General features: G+C 38.0%; 1 protein-coding gene across 2 annotated transcripts in view; it reads left to right on the top strand.

The window, feature by feature from the left end:
- Nucleotides 1-1041: 1041 nt before the first annotated feature.
- Nucleotides 1042-16254, top strand: part of LOC149813681 (uncharacterized) — a 36550-nt gene continuing 21337 nt past the window's right edge. Inside the window, exons 1-4 of one of the 2 annotated variants that reach the window (XM_089990845.1) lie at nucleotides 1042-1388; nucleotides 9593-9682; nucleotides 11422-12957; nucleotides 13046-13183. In XM_089990845.1, the coding sequence (XP_089846971.1) occupies nucleotides 11500-12957; nucleotides 13046-13183 (1596 nt within the window). In that variant the 5' untranslated portion in view covers nucleotides 1042-1388; nucleotides 9593-9682; nucleotides 11422-11499. Of the gene's footprint in view, nucleotides 1389-1476; nucleotides 1686-9592; nucleotides 9683-11421; nucleotides 12958-13045; nucleotides 13184-16254 lie in introns of those variants that run through there. The other variant, XM_089990847.1, reaches the window with a different exon arrangement.

The raw sequence follows: 16254 nt of genomic DNA, 5'->3' as shown, positions 1-16254 counted from the left end.
CCCCGTTAATCAAACCCATGAGGTCTTCCCTCCAACCAGGGTGCACCCAACTTTGTCCTTGCAGCATGGATGGCCCTACTTGGGTTTGAACCATGGTCATCTTTAAAAGATAAAAGTGCTCTCACATTTTGCAATATTTTCAAAGGCTTACATTTTTTGAAAAAAAAAATCAATGTTAGAATCGGCCTATTCAGATTGAATCAGTCCTTAGCTGATTCAGAAGGGATCGATTCACCTGTCATTTCAATCCAATTTTCTAAGGGGCTAGAAATATTATTTATTATTTTTAAATGTTGCTTATTGTATAATAACAGGGTAGAAAGTTGCTGATTTGCAAGCGATTCAATTGGATTCAGGGGTTATTTAAGAAACAGATTCACCTGGTGAATCGATTTTAACTAGGGGTGTCAAGGGGTCGGGTTCACCCGGACCAAACCCTATAGGGTCCGGGTGAGGTGACAAATAAGAAGATCCGATTAAGACCCGAGTCCGGACCCGAAGGTCCGATTAGTACATGGGCCCGGGTATAGTTTTTGAAAATTTATACCAGATCCGGACCCGACCTGAGTTCTCATTAAGATCCACAAATTTTCAATGTAAAAATGATAAAAAATATTATTTTACCGAGTATGATCTAGGTCTGGTTTATGTATGGGTCCAGGTATGATTTTCTTATAGTAGACCCGATTAGACACAGGTCCAGACCCGATACCATACTAAAAAATCTGGTCCAAATCTAGTTTCACCAGGGTCCGAACCAAACTCAACCCGTTGACACCTAAATTTTAACAACATTGAAAAAAATCACTTATTTTAGTACATTTTTATTATCGTGGTAACATTGCTATGAAAAGGCTACCAATATCCGTATATGTTTACGCTTTTGTAATTTATAATTTGTTATTTGTGATACTTTTATATAATTTCAGCCAGAGTAATTCTCCTGAGATTTTCCCCAAAACAAATTTATCGCGAGTTTTTCCTGGCCGAGATTTTCCAAACGATATTCCGACATTGCCAACAGTAATCTCATAAACACGCTTATCAACACCCTCCGATTACGGTCCTGGAGAGTTAGTGGAACTCCCACGACCGAAAAGGGAACCCCTCTAATCCCTAGCTCTCCTCCGTCTTCCCTTCGTCGCCTTCATCTCTCTCTCTCTCATATTTTAGTTCCTCGTCCCTCTTCCCTCTTCCCTCTTCCCTCTTCCCTCTTCCGTTCTTCCCATCTCTCATCCACTCGTTTGGGTGTCTATTGCCATCCTAACCCTTCCCTTCCCCCAAAAAATCTGTGCCCTAAATAAGCGTCGTGACGAAGGCCACCTGAAACTGTTTCGGCGAGGACTGTGTTCGCTTCATCATTCCCAACTTCTTTGCACCCTCCCATGGTTAGTTCTCTTGTTCCTTTTCTTTTATTTTTTTAATACCTTTTGTGTTTCGGAAATGAAAATGCAAATGCCTAAAATGTATGCATAGTTGGATTCTTCTTCTCTTTCTTCTGTAGACATTATCCCCATAACCTTTCTTTGAACCATTGCCATCATCTGCGACCGAAACGCCACCAAAATCGCGGTTGCTTATACCCGAATGCCGTCGTCGCCCCTTCTACATGGTATTATTGATGATATTACCATTAATCAAGTCGATTTGGAGCCATGTTCAGATTATGAAGGCGCCTACTTCGTGTAAGCATTAGGGTGATTCTTGTCTCTTGCATATTGTTACATAGATTTTGCATCTATTGTGCTAGATATGGGAAAAACTAGTGTGACAGAGACGTGTGCCCGTGGTCACCAGGGCTGTCTGTAAGTTGCACATCATGGGTTAGTTACCAAGAGATAGAAGGAAGTATTTTCTATGTGTATTGGATACTAGAAGTTATTTAGTGTCTGTTGAGTAGTATGTTATAGTTGTAGCATGCTCAATTTACTATTTATAGTTTAGAGGTGAATGATAAATTAATAATATATGTATAATGGGTAGTAGAAAGCACATGTAAGAAATTATTAGGATGACTGCATTGTATAATCTGCACAACAATCGGTTTGGATGCATGTACACATCCATATAGGATGCTTTATTGCCTAATCAACCCTAACTGGTTGGTTTAGGCATTTGATTGAGTAGTTTGTCTGCAATACCACATGTTGCAGAGTAAGACTTGTTGCGATTTTTTCATTCTCACTATGCATGGCAAACCACCTCAACCGAATGGAACAAAGCATGTACCTTGATTGTTAAGCATTCATTTGGATCTGTTTTCATGGTAACCACCATCATAGGCTTGCAAACTGTCTCTATTTTTATAGAGACATCAAACTTCCTTTTGGTGAGCTATGCATTCTGTATAGGACGGCCTGCTATGTCACATAGACACGTGCGGATACCAGACACAGCACAGGTACGTGCTAGTCCGGATTGGGTCAGATCCAACCTTGACCTGACCCAAATAACATTTTTTTTTACTTTTGACCTGGGGTTGAAGGGCAGTAAGGAAGAAGAAGAAGAATCTTCTTCCTCAACGTGCTCCTCTTCTTATTCTTCCTCACATCTGCCAGAGAGAGAGAGAGAGAGAGAGAGAGAGAGAGAGAGAGAGAGAGAGAGAGAGAGAGACCTTTTGTTCCCACACCCTCCTTTTCATTAAAAAAAATTCAAGGGGCTTTTTGTTTTCAAAATTCTAATATGGATCCTAATGGAGAGCCACACCTGATCCATACCCAAACACTCTCTTTCTATATATATAGCCGGGTCCTCGTATCCTCACTTTTTGAAATTGCCATGTTGTGCCCTCCTTACCCGCACCCGCACCCGCACCGGTACCCATGTGACATAGATGGCCTGAAATGCCTTCGACGTGGCAAACTCTTTAAACCTTTACTAAAACCTACACAAGAACACACACATCGTCTGATTGCTATCATCTGTAGAACCTTTTCTTTGTTGTACATCCTTGTCCACCAAATAGTGTGAGAGCCTTTCAGTTGCATGATCTGTTGCTGGAACTAGTTCTGTATTCACTGATCATAGGGATTTCTTGACTGCAACCTGTTGGTAGTCAAAAGCCCTCTCTCTTTAGCATTCTTCTTGCTTGATCATCGCCAAAATCCGGCGTATTTTGGGGTCTGCGCTTTTGGGCATTCCGCCGGTGACGATTGGAACTTCTGTCATCTTATCGGTTGATTAACTCTTATATGCAGAAGCCCTTTTTTTGTCTCTCTCTTTTTCTTTTTAATTCGAGAGATGTCTTCTATGAAAGAGCAGATAAGATCACAGCTATGCCACATGGGTGAGGGTGCGGGGATGCGGCACTTCCAAAAAACCCGGGTGCGGGGGATGCGGCAAAAATATAAAAAATTATATATATATATATATATATATATATATATATATATATATATATATATATATATATATATATATATATATATATATATAAAGTCCAAAAGTTGGACATAAATGACCCTAGGTGCATTGACTGCACCCAGGGTCAGGTTGACCGCATCGGGTGCGGGTGCGGCACCTAGCTGGAGAATCCCTGTGACTTAAACTTAAAAAAAAAATTCTTGGCAATTTTTTTTTAAGTCCAAAAAATTGGACCAAAATAACCCTAGGTGCGTTGACCACACCCAGGGTTGAGTTGACTGCACCCGTGTCGCGTCGCATCGACGCGGGTGCGGCATCCTGCTAGCCGAATCCCTGTGACATAGGATCACAGTGGATACGATTTCGAGTTGACCTGCTTTTGTTCTAAGAAAAGCAGCCTCACCATCCGAGCCAACCCTAGGAAAAAGGCTGCCTTCGTCAATGAATAGTGCGAGTTAACGGTACAATAGACAGCACTGCCTACACACAAATTAGCTTCCGTTAAAGTACTCGCAAAGTGGCATTAGTAGTGCCAAAGCACTCTCCATGATAACCACTAGATGGGAAAGATGTTGGGTTTTCTATCGATCGCAATCATAAATATAGAGAAATCTAGAATCATTCTTTTCTAACAATTCCTCTGCAAATGTTATGTTTATACCAGTGTTATCAAAAACGCGCCTTGAGGCGCAAAAGGCGCGGCCCTCTATGCCTCAAGGCGCAAGCCTGAGGCGTGAGGCACAATTTTTTTTAAAGGGTTCTAAGACATAATCAACAAGATTTTTGTAGGTTAATCTCATATATTTTCCAGTTATTTCAGTTATGTAATCAATTTCTTAGTATATTTTAACTTTTGTTGGTTAATCTCATATATTTTCCAGTTATGTAATCAGTTTTTATATGTTACTTAAAGTAACATATAAAAGCAACTTACTTTTATATGTTAATCTCATGTTTTTTAGAATAATCTCATATATTTTAACTTTTGTAGGTTAATCTCATATATTTTCTAGTTATTTCAGTTATGTAATCAGTTTCTTAGTATATTTTAACTTTTGTTGGTTAATCTCATATATTTTTCAGTTATGTAATCAGTTTTTATATGTTACTTAAAGTAACATATAAAAGTAACTTACTTTTATATGTTAATCTCATATTTTCTAGAATAATCTCATATATTTTAACTTTTGTAGGTTAATCTCATATATTTTCCAGTTATTTCAGTTATGTAATCAGTTTCTTAGTATATTTTAACTTTTGTTGGTTAATCTCGTATATTTTCGAGTTATGTAATCAGTTTTTTAGTTACTTTTATAAGTTAATCTCATATTTTCTAGAATGATCTCATATATTTTAACTTTTGTAGGTTAATCTCATATATTTTTCAGTTATTTCAGTTATGTAATCAGTTTCTTAGTATATTTTAACTTTTGTTTGTTAATCTCATATATTTTTCAGTTATGTAATCAGTTTTTAGTTACTTTTATATGTTCATCTCATATTTTTAGTACTTATTTGAGATTTTCTATTTCTTATTGGTTGTTATTTCATCAATAAAGCATTTCTTTATTTATTTGTATTTTTAGATATTTTTTTTATAAATTTTTTTAGTTTTCAAAAAAAAAATTTGAGGCTTACGCTTTATGCCTCGCCTCGGTTTTTGGTGGAGCGCCTCGCTATGCCTCAACGCTTTTCACAACACTGGTTTATACTAATTTACTGTCCAGTGGTACAAACTTATTAAACGATGATGGTTATGATTATTGAAACGGACATGCTGGTGATTATGCTCTATTGATATTACGTATTTGTGGCCGCAATTTATGCAATTAATCTCTGATGATTCTTAGTTGTATTTAGAAATCAGTGCATAAATGTTTTTTGAAAATAAATGCTAGCTATTATGCTTTCTGTATTTACAGAAAAGTATATACAATGTTCCAGAATTGCAGAGAAGCTGTTTTGTTATTCTAAAATTGTAGTATAGCTGACATAAGCATCAGATATGCTGAGCATGATTCAATACTTGGTAAAAATTGCTAAAGGATTGTTATGATATTCTTAGAAAAATTGTATTTTCTAGTTACATTGATAATGCAAGTTAGTTAATTACATGATTCCTGATTATTAATTGAGACATAATAGAAAATTAGTTGATTGTTTTGGTTAAAACATTCCTTTTTGAAAGTACCCAGTACCTAATAGTTTTTTTTAATCTCAATATATATGGTTTTCTTTGATATATAGAGATTATATATTGAGAATTTTTTAAAATGTTTGGGGCAAAGGTTGCTGCTATTGAGTTAGCAAAAACCACCAAATTAGATATGACAAATTTTAGTATGTGGAGGCGTAAGAATGGGTACATCCTTATAGATGAGAAGATATCATATGTACTCGACTCTAAACTCCCAATCCAGAATAAAAGACCAATTGAACAACAAAATAAAGATTATGACAAATTTCTAGAAGATGACCTATTAGCTAGAAATGTGATGTTGACATTCATGCAAGATGATTTAATAATGGGTTTTGAAGACTATAAAATTGCCAAAGAAATGATGGTTGCCATAAAAGAAAAATATGATACTACCTAAGAGACTCACATTCAACTTCTTCTCAAACAATACAAATCGTTTAAAATGAAAGAGGGGGATAATGTGATTGACCACGTAAATAAGATGTTAGTCATGACCAAGGATCTCACTAGAGTTGGTAACACCATTCCTAATAGGATGCAAATTTCGACTATACACAATAGTTTACCATTATCCTGGAAAGTTGTAGCCACAACACTTGAGTTGATCTCTACCCATGTTTCCCTTCCTGAGTTACCCTTGAAATTGGTGTTAGATCTGGAACACATGAAATGCGAGACAAAATCGTAACTTCTAGTTACTCATGACCAGGGTGGATCTAGTCATAGACAATTCAACATAAAAAGGGTAAGTTTCATTGTTTTGAACCCACCTTTAAAAGGAATAATAATAATAATAGGTTCAATCTTAAGGATCAACCTGATAAACCCCGAAAATTAGCATCCAGCTCTTCTTTCTTCTGGCAATTGTTTTATCTGCGGCAAGCCCAAACACTTCAAAGTGAACTGTCTAAGACATGGCAATGATGACAAGCATCAGGATGGTGGAAGCAGGCATATATCATTCATGGTCACAGGATGTCTTATCGTTGATTGATGGATAGCGGATTGACTTTGGGGCTACATGACACTTTGAGACGTCCAAAGAGGGAGTGATCAATTTGGTAGACCCCAAGTCTAGGGTGCATCCTATGCTCCACATGGGGAATAACACCTATTGTAACATGGTAGGTGCTGGGTCATATATACAGTATACTATCTACTACTTATGCAAATATCACTTTATCTTATGTGTTTTATGTTCCTTCCATGAGGCATAACGTTGTGTTAGTCCCTATGTTGTTGAATAAGGGTTTTGATGTACACTTTTGATCTGGTTTTGTAATAATCGAAAAATGGAGTCAGGTTCTGTTTATGGATAGTTTTGGACCCGATCATGTTGTGAAGATGTATATTTTGTATTTTATATACACACATATATATGTATATATGTAAATGTGTATACATACTTATGTATGTGTATGTATATACCTATATACATTTATATATACATATTATTTTATTAATTTAGAATAGGATATTTTTTATTTTCTTTTTTTGTATTTTTTGTTTTTTTGTTTGAGTCAACATTGTGTTGGCTAGCCGTTAGAGCTAGTCTAACGGCTAGTTGGTTGTTCCCTTGTGTATATATAAAGGGTTTCCCCCTCTTTGTAATGCATGCATTTTATGTGCATTATTGTGATTAATAAAAATAATATTTTTCAATAGTGAGTGTTCCCTTGGTGTGTGCCTAGTGTGCCCTTAGTGGCCTTTTGTGCGTACCCATTAGTGGCTCTTTGTGATTGTGCCTTTGCTGGCTATTTGGTGGACCATCATGCTCCGCCATAGAGCTCTTGATCCTTGAAGTTGGTGCTCATATTTCATCTTGACGTAGAGAGGTCCTTGTTCGTGTGTTGGTGGACCGTTCAAGTGATCATGACTCAAGTGTGCATGGTCTTCCTTTCACATTATCTTTTTTCTCTTTTCTCTCTTAGTCTTCATCCATGGGGGACAAGGAGAGCGTCATCATTGTGCCCATAAAGCTCAATGACACAAATTACGTAATGTGGTCTTCTATTATGAAGCACCATATTTGAGGCAAAGGCTTGTGGGGGTTGGTGATGGCTCTAATGTGGAGCCCAAACTCTTTCTTACCAAGGTCGAGAATAAAAAAGATGTAGAACTTTAAGGAGAGGAGAATCTTGTAGGTACATGTGTTTGTTCGAAGCCTAGACATGACTAACACGGAATCTTCATCTTTAGTAGCATGTTTCTTTAGTCTATTCTCCTCCATAGTCAATTCTGTAAGTGTTTCAGTAATAGAGGGAACACCACCTCTATTTAGAAGAACGATCTTAGTACCTTCAAACTTGGGCCTAAGTCCATTAATGAATTGATAGAAGTGCTCCGCCTTCACTTGCTTCTCACAAAGCTCAATGTCCATAGGACAATGCCACTTGGGCTCAAGAAGGGCTAGTCATCCCAAAGGAGGAATAGGGCATTATAGTATTCACGTATGCTCATATCCCCTTTGGGTCATAGTCCTTACTTTGTTTTGAAGGTTGCACACATGTGCAATATATTTTAGAGAGTACATGTCTTTAAGGTACTTTCATGCATCACTTGCATAGTCGAATTTTGCCAAGCTTGCACACATGTTGATGTCCATACTATTTATGAGTCATGACATGATTTTGGAATGACCCATCTTCCATTCTTTCCACCTCTTTTCATAGTCGGCAATGACTTTGTTCATATCATCTCTTTGAAGTGCAACCTTCTTTCTATTGTCATTCTTGGTGATGACAAGCTTTGGTTCCTTTTCAGTACCATCAACCAATCCCCATAGCCCTTTGCCTCAAATGTGGTGCTTCCTATGTCACAGGGACTCGGCAAAGCAGGTGCCGCACCCGCGTCGACGCGACTCAACGCGGGTGCAGCATCGGGTGCGGTCAACACGACCCTGGGTGCGGTCAACGCACCCAAGGTCGTTTTCATCCACATTTCAGACGTTAAAAAAACCCGATGAAAAGGAGTGATTAGGGAAAAAAAATTTTGCCCAAATCACTCATCTCCTGCGCAACCCTCTCCTCCCGACGCCACCTCCGAAGCTCCTCCTCTCCCTTGTTGCAGGTATGTCCCTCACGCTGTCTGCTTGTGTCGGCAGGGGAGGGGCCGAGCCCCCCCTGCGCCCTCTCTTGCTCTCGTTGGGTCGGCAGGGGAGGGGCCGAGCCCCCCCTACGCCCTCTCTTGCTCTCGTTGGGTCGGCAGGGGAGGGGCTGAGCCCCCCCTGCGCCCTCTCTTTCTCTCGTTGGGTCGGCAGGGGAGGGTTCGAGCCCCCCCCTGCGCCCTCTCTTTCTCTCGTTGGGTCGGCAGGGGAGGGGTCGAGCCCCCCCTGCGCTCTCTGTTGCTCTTGTTGGGTCGACCGGGGAGGGGCCGAGCCCCCCCCCCCCCCCCCCCTGCGCCCTCTCTTTGTAAACACAATTGAGGTGCTGATAGCCGTGATTGAGATGCTCTGTTAGAGGTCTATGCGTATCACCAAATTTATGATTCTGTTGTATATGCCATCTAATGGAAACATATATTGCAACGTTGAAGTAGTTATTGAGTATTGTAAGCGCTTTCTGCAAGAACCCCCTTTCTTTTAGTCATTGAAATGAGAATTTTAGTAGTGGGGGAAAATTTGCATTTCACTATTAAAGTTGTGTCTCGAGACGTTAAACACTTAAACCTTAAAAAATAGTCACACATACTCTTTCACTCCCATATCTAATTCACGAGTGCATGAATCAGTCGAACTTCTCGACTGATGCATTTGATAAACAAATTAGGTCAGTCGCTCATTTGCTTTTTAATAACGTTACCTGATGAATCTACTGGTGGCATATTTGAAACTCCTTAAATTAGAAGCCATTCGTGATGAAATATCTTAGGCTCGAGCTTTATGTATCCATATTTGATAATAAGTGTTCTAAAATAACTGTGAGGATTTTACCAATAACATTGTGTAGAACGCAACGTTTAAGCTTAGTGTTCAAGTCAAATTTGGTCCCAACTTATGCTGACTTGTAACTCATGTATTTTCCTGTGCAGAATTCAAGTGGGATGATATGAAAGCTGATAAACATCAAGAGAATTATGTGGGTCACAGTGTCAAGGCGCCTGTTGGAAGATGGCAGAAAGGTATTTATCATTATTCATGAGTTTCATTTATTTACATTCCAAATGAGTGTGAATCTCTTCTCTTGAAACCTGAGTTTTTCTTGGTAGAGATTTCTAGTTGGGATCTTAGAGTGTTGGCCATATGAAAATGATATCTGAATTTCCTTGTTTAAATTTACTTGATGATTCCATTTGGTTTGATTGGTTTTCTTCCGCCTGATCTATCAACTTGTAAGATCAAAGATTTCTGGAGAAACACATAACAAGTGATATCTGCTGATAGCACTATATTCCAGTAGACCAATATGTTCTACTTTTTTATGTTTTATTTTTACAATTGAACAAACTTTTTTATGTTTTATTTGATTGATAATTTGATATTTAGGTTGATATACTTCATGCATGATGAATGATATTATGGCAATGTTAACTGTTAAATGTTAAACTGTTAAAACTTCAAAATTATATATATATATATATACATTTTTTTTACATTTTTGCCCCTGCCACACCCCCGCACCCGGGTTTTTTTGGAAGTGCCGCATCCCCGCACCCGCACCCATGTGACATAGGGTGCTTCACAATAGAAGCTCACATTACGTAGTTGGTGTCATCGAGCTTTACGGGAATGATGGTAATAAAATCATTGTTTTCCTTCATAATGATGAAAAGATAGCAAGAGGAAGAAGAATGGGTGGTAGATATCAACGCTCTTTTAACACCACAAACTCACAATCGCACGATCCATGAGCTCACGTCTACACGAGCACTTTGATCACAAGAATCAAGAGCTCAAGGCTCTGATACCATGTAATGAAATAGGATAAGGGCCCACACACCTCACAAGAGGCACAAACACAAGCCACTAAGGGCCAAAGAGAGAGCACACACAAACACTCTTAAAAAATAAATATTTTATTGATAACCAAATGCACAAAGAATGCATACACTTACAAGGGACTTAGTCCCATTTAAATACACAAGGGAGAGGGCAACTAGCCGTAAGAGCTTACTAACGGCTAGTTGACTAGCCTATTTTGAGTGACAAAAATGCCTTTTGAAGGGCATTAAAATTTAAAAAAGAAGAAAATAAATAAATAGTACATAATTCCTAAAATACACTCTACTATATATATACCAAATACATATATGTGTACATATACATAATGTATGTACATATATGTTGTATATATATACGTATACATCTTAACAGCATCATGTTCATGTAGTCATTCTGCTGGTAGCTACATTGCTAAATGGATCTGTCCAATGTGCTTTGGACAGTTTGATACTACTAGGATATGATGTTACTGGCATTGTGGCCATTGTGTCTGCTTCTGTTGTGGTTCTTATTTTAGTTTCTTGGGTCATTTAAAGGTTCAAGACAGTCGCCAAGGTTCTTATCTTGTAGGTCTATTTCCACAGTTTCAATTTGTGGCCTTGAATTTTTGGTTCTTGACCATGCATTGTGTTTCTAGGAGCTGAATGTTAAACTGGGCCAATGTTCGCATGTAGTGCATGATGTCAACAGTCTTTTTTGTAAAGTTGTGGATTGCCATAATGATATCAGATTTTATTTTCCAAACATATCCAGAATTTCTATCTGATTGAAGCACATTAAACCCTCAAATAGGCGGTCATCTAAGAAAGGACCGCTATTTGAGGATTTAATGTGCTTCAGTCAGATAGAAATTCTGGATATCTTTGGTCAATGATTTGCATGCTGTCTTCTGTTTTAGTTTATTGGATTTTTTTTTCAGGATGGTTTGAGCTTAATGTTATCCACTAGTTCCAGTCACCAAATGTGTTGGGGTAGGCTTCATTTCTGAGTCCAGAAGATGGTTGGAATTGGCCATCGGAGAGATAAATCTGGTGGTGAATTTAGATTTGAAAATAATGAAGGCAGTGCAGCTCGTACAAGACCTTTTAGCATGGAGGATATATTGTTAAGAAGGGAAAATACAAAATTGATATCTAACACAGAAATTGTAGATGCGAAGAAGCCACTGGATGGTAAATCTGGTGAAAGTGTTTATGATCTCCCTGAATCTGGTGCAGATTATAGCCGAAAGAATGATTTTACTATTGAAAAAGTGAAAAAGTTCAATTTGGTAGATTCCATGAGAAAAAGATCCAACAGTGACAAGGAAATGGTGCAAGATGGTTTTTCAAAAGCCAATCAGAAGGAAGTTCATGATGTAGAGAACTTATTTAAGGTGATATCTCACAAGGATAAGAGTAGAGACAGAGGACATACAGGTGAAATATCTCACAAGGATAAGAATAGGGGCAGAGGACATACAGATGAGAAAAGGAGAAGCCACCGTCGAAGAGAGGAAGGCCATGAGACTGGTTCTGAAAACAAGGTTGAGAAGAATAAATACAAAGAGATGAGACTAAAGGACAAAATTGGTGAGGCAGATAGAAATTCTAAAAGAGAGGACAAGAGAGAAAGCAAAAGTAGACATCGAACTGGAAGTGTTGACAGAAAGCTGGAGGCTGATGGGTATGATACTAAGAAACATGATTCTCAGAGAAGGCAGGATGACTCCTATTCAGACAGAAAATTCAGAAAGAAAGTGCCATCTAAGGTTTCTCAGGATTCCTATCATGAAGAACCGAGGCCAAAACGGAGAAGATCAGTGAGTCGAGAACATCGTAGAACCAGAGATAGATCAGTTTCTGCCTCCCCAAAGGAACATAAGCGCATGTCTTACCGAGAGCGGAAACATGATGACCCATCCCACTATTCCTTTAAGGAGAAGTATGACCGGCTGCATTATGAAATAGATAGAAATAGGAAAAGCAGTTCAAGTGCTGGGGGACATCATCGACGATATGGTGATAGTGGAATTGGTGGGTATTCCCCAAGAAAGAGAAGAACAGAGGCAGCTGTTAAAACTCCTCCTCCAACAATTCGCTCTCCTGAAAGGAAAAGTGCTGCTTGGGATATGCTGCCTACTGGTGCAGAAAATGGTGCTTCTGTTCCCACATTGGCTTCTTTGCATTCCTCCCAACAAACTTTGTCAAATGGACGTGAGATACCATCCCCTGTCATATCAACTGCTCCAAATTTATACCCAGCAGCTACTGCAAATGCTACATCCTCAGTAGAAAACAATGCCTCAGGAGATGCTATTCAGCTCACAGAAGCTACTCGACCATCAATGAGGCTCTATGTGGAAAACATACCAGCATCAGCTTCTGATAAAGCGTTATTAGAATGCTTCAACAATTTTCTTCTGTCCTCTGGTATTAGTCATGTTCAAGGAAAGCATCCATGCATCAGCTGTATGGTGAGTGTCTTATTTATCCTTATTAAGTTGGCCATATTTTTGGCATGCCACGTGTGTGTATTCATGGTGCTGTTCAACTTTTTCCCAGGTAAACAAGGAGAAGAATCAGGCCCTTTTGGAATTCCTCACCCCAGAAGATGCAACTGCAGCTCTTTCTTTTGATGGCAATTTCTTTTCTGGGTCAGTGCTCAGAATAAAGCGGCCTAAAGACTTCGTTGAAGCTGCAGTAAGATCCACATTTATGCTTTAGAATTTTGGGTTTTCACTTTTCAGTCTGCATCCTGCTACAAAAACGAGTTTCATTTTTTATGGTTATTCTCTTTTAGCCAACAAATATTTCTAGTTTTTTTATCATTAAAACTGATTAAGTTTTAACAATCAATCTAGAACTAGCATCTTTTAGATGATGGCGAGTGATGATGATGTATGGTAGCTATATATGCTTAATGACCACTAGACTGCCTTACTGAAATTAAAAGCCTGGTTTTCTCCTCTCTTAACCTTCATTTCTCTAATAGAACAATTTTTTTTTAACTTTTCTGTGATGTGTATCTGTAAAAACTGCCCTTTGTAATTCATATTGTAGTAACAGGGCAATGTTCTAAAACCCAGTGACTCGGCAGTACCTGACTTGTGACTTGGTTGAGTCATGTTTACTTTTTAATGTATTGAATCAAATAGATATATAGGTAATTGCATATATAAATATATATGACATACATTTATACAAGTATACTTACAAATATATTATGCAAATTATATACATTATAACTCATAAAATTTATAAATAAATACATAGATAATGTACATATACATATGACTCGTCTGAGTCATAAGTTGATCCAATCGACTCATAGTTGAGTCATATGAAAACTCGACCAACTCGATCGAGTCTTGTGGAAAACCTGGTTAAATAACTTTTTTGATAAGGTGAATAGGCAAGACGTGTAACACCCCCAAATTCTAGGACTTTAACTTTTTTAAGAAAATTTTGAAAATCTTGTAACCATTCTTTTATTAGAGTTTTAAATAGTAATTAATCGAAAAATGGTATTTTTGAAATAACAAGTCAACGGACCTTGGGCATTACTTGCGAAACCTTTACTTTTACACAACGGATTTGAAACTTCGTACATTCAAAACCAAATAGATTAAAAAGAAATGCAGTTTTAATAATTTAAAGTTTATACAAAAGAGAAATTTTCAAGGAAACCCTTATGCAAAATTACAGAAATGACTGCAAGAGCGAAACATCAGGGAAAAAGTCTCATCTTGATACCATCACGTCATCGTGCCATTGCATGCCATACCGACCTTATCATCACTTGTACCAATAAGATGGGTCCGTTTTATGAAAAACTGGTAGGTGCGCAAGTATGATAATATAAAACAAATCTATCATATGCATTTAATTCATACATGATACGCAATTCAACAAGTAATGTGAAAATATCTAGCATATGCATTTAATTCTAACATGATACACAATTCAACAAGTAATGTAAACGTATCTAGTATATGCATTATAACTTTGTTTCGATATTAGCTGACCTGCGGGTACACACATGTGCGGATCGTAGAAACAACTGAGACTAATTCGGGGTTTATTATGCCATGTATTTTCGATACCCTGGGTAGCTAGTTGAATTTGCTCTTAAAGAAACGGTCAATGACCGAGAGAGAATTTTCTAAAGGCATACGTAGCAAGGGATGCATGCAATTTCTGCAGAAGTCTATGGGATCTACCACCTAAGATAATTTTTGGTAGTCCCGTCCCCTAACTCCAATGACTGGGGACACCGAGTCATTTGCCCGAGGGGTGGTTGTTAACAACCTGTCCATCGAAGTTTTTGTACCATCTCATCTTCTCTCTTGACAGAAAACAGCAGGGCGAATGGGTGCGTCAGGTTTTATTTAATCGAAGACCCATTCTACATGCTCTGGTCTTTCAAACCCGCTCGACCATCTTGCCTATGAAGGCGATTATCATAATTTATGTGATTTTCATTTCATTATTGTGCCTTTGCACATTACGAGGTTACCGTAAACTTTTCATTCAATCATCGTAGTACTAACATACCGTGTATGTTTCAAAGTACCGCTACGATGAGAGGGGTATAGGTTTCTTAGAAAGAAACCCTAGCTTTAATGTGTTGTAAAAGAAATGATGGAATCATTTTAGTTTACATTTGACATGCTCTGGTCCTTTAAACTAGCACGAGCATCTTGTCTGTGAAGCCGAAACATCACTATGTAAATGATTTCCACAATATGCCATTCGCACGCTTCGAGGTTACATGAAACTCTCATCCAATTATCGTAGTACTAACATGTCGTGCTTGTCTAAAAGTACGACTACGATGAGACGAGTAACAGTTTCTCAAAGAAACCCCAACTCAATGTTTTATAAAAGAAATGATGCAACAAATATCTAGTTTTACGTGATATAGTCTTTTTAAAACACTTTTACATTCTTGTGCAATTTGCACGATATGAGATCTCCACAAATCTCTCATACATTTATCGTTGTATCAGCATGCTCCCCATGTCTTGCGATAAATGGGGAATGAGTTTCTCATTAGAACCCCGTCCAAACACATGCTCATGCCCCAAATCGGGGTTATCCAAGTCATATCGGAAGCTCCAACCATAGTTGAAAAACATTTCTCCCAATGTGCCGATTTGGGAAAGCTTAGCTACAATTTTGCAACTTATAAGCGAGTAGACCTTGCTTTACAAAACTACACATTTAGAAAACTGGATTCTCGCAAGAAATCTTTTTTTTTGTTTTTCTAAAACTCTAGCGCCCATGCGCAAAATCCATGTCTTTGAAAAAGAGCAAATGAGAAACATGTAGAAAAGAATACGCACTAGTGTGCCGTAAGCAGTACCTGTATTACATAATGCGACCTGTGCACATTGCAGCGCTATGGCAATAATATAAGTAAATAAGTGTGTAAGCAGTGCATGTGGTACGAAATCATACCATGGCTAAATAAATGCTAAAGCAGTAGCCTGTGCACTAAAGTGCGACGATAAAGTAAATGACAGAAAGCAATAAATGCGAAAGCAGTATCCTATGCACTAAAGCGCGACGACAAAGTAAATGACAGAAAGCAGTAAATGCGAAAACAGTAGCCTGTGCATTAAAGCGTGGCGGAAAAGTAAATGACAGAAAACAGTAAATGCGAAAGCAGTAGTAAAAGGAAAGACAATGATCGCAAAACTGTGTCCTTGAGTTAAAATGCACACACACACACATGTATATATTATTTATTTCTGTTTAAATGTTAAATG

This window comes from Nuphar pumila, chromosome 16 (assembly GCF_984573655.1).
Source record: "Nuphar pumila chromosome 16, dmNupPumi1.hap1.1, whole genome shotgun sequence".
Taxonomy (NCBI): domain Eukaryota; kingdom Viridiplantae; phylum Streptophyta; class Magnoliopsida; order Nymphaeales; family Nymphaeaceae; genus Nuphar; species Nuphar pumila.
Note: the sequence above shows the minus strand (reverse complement) of the source record. Positions and strands in the feature narration are given on the sequence as shown.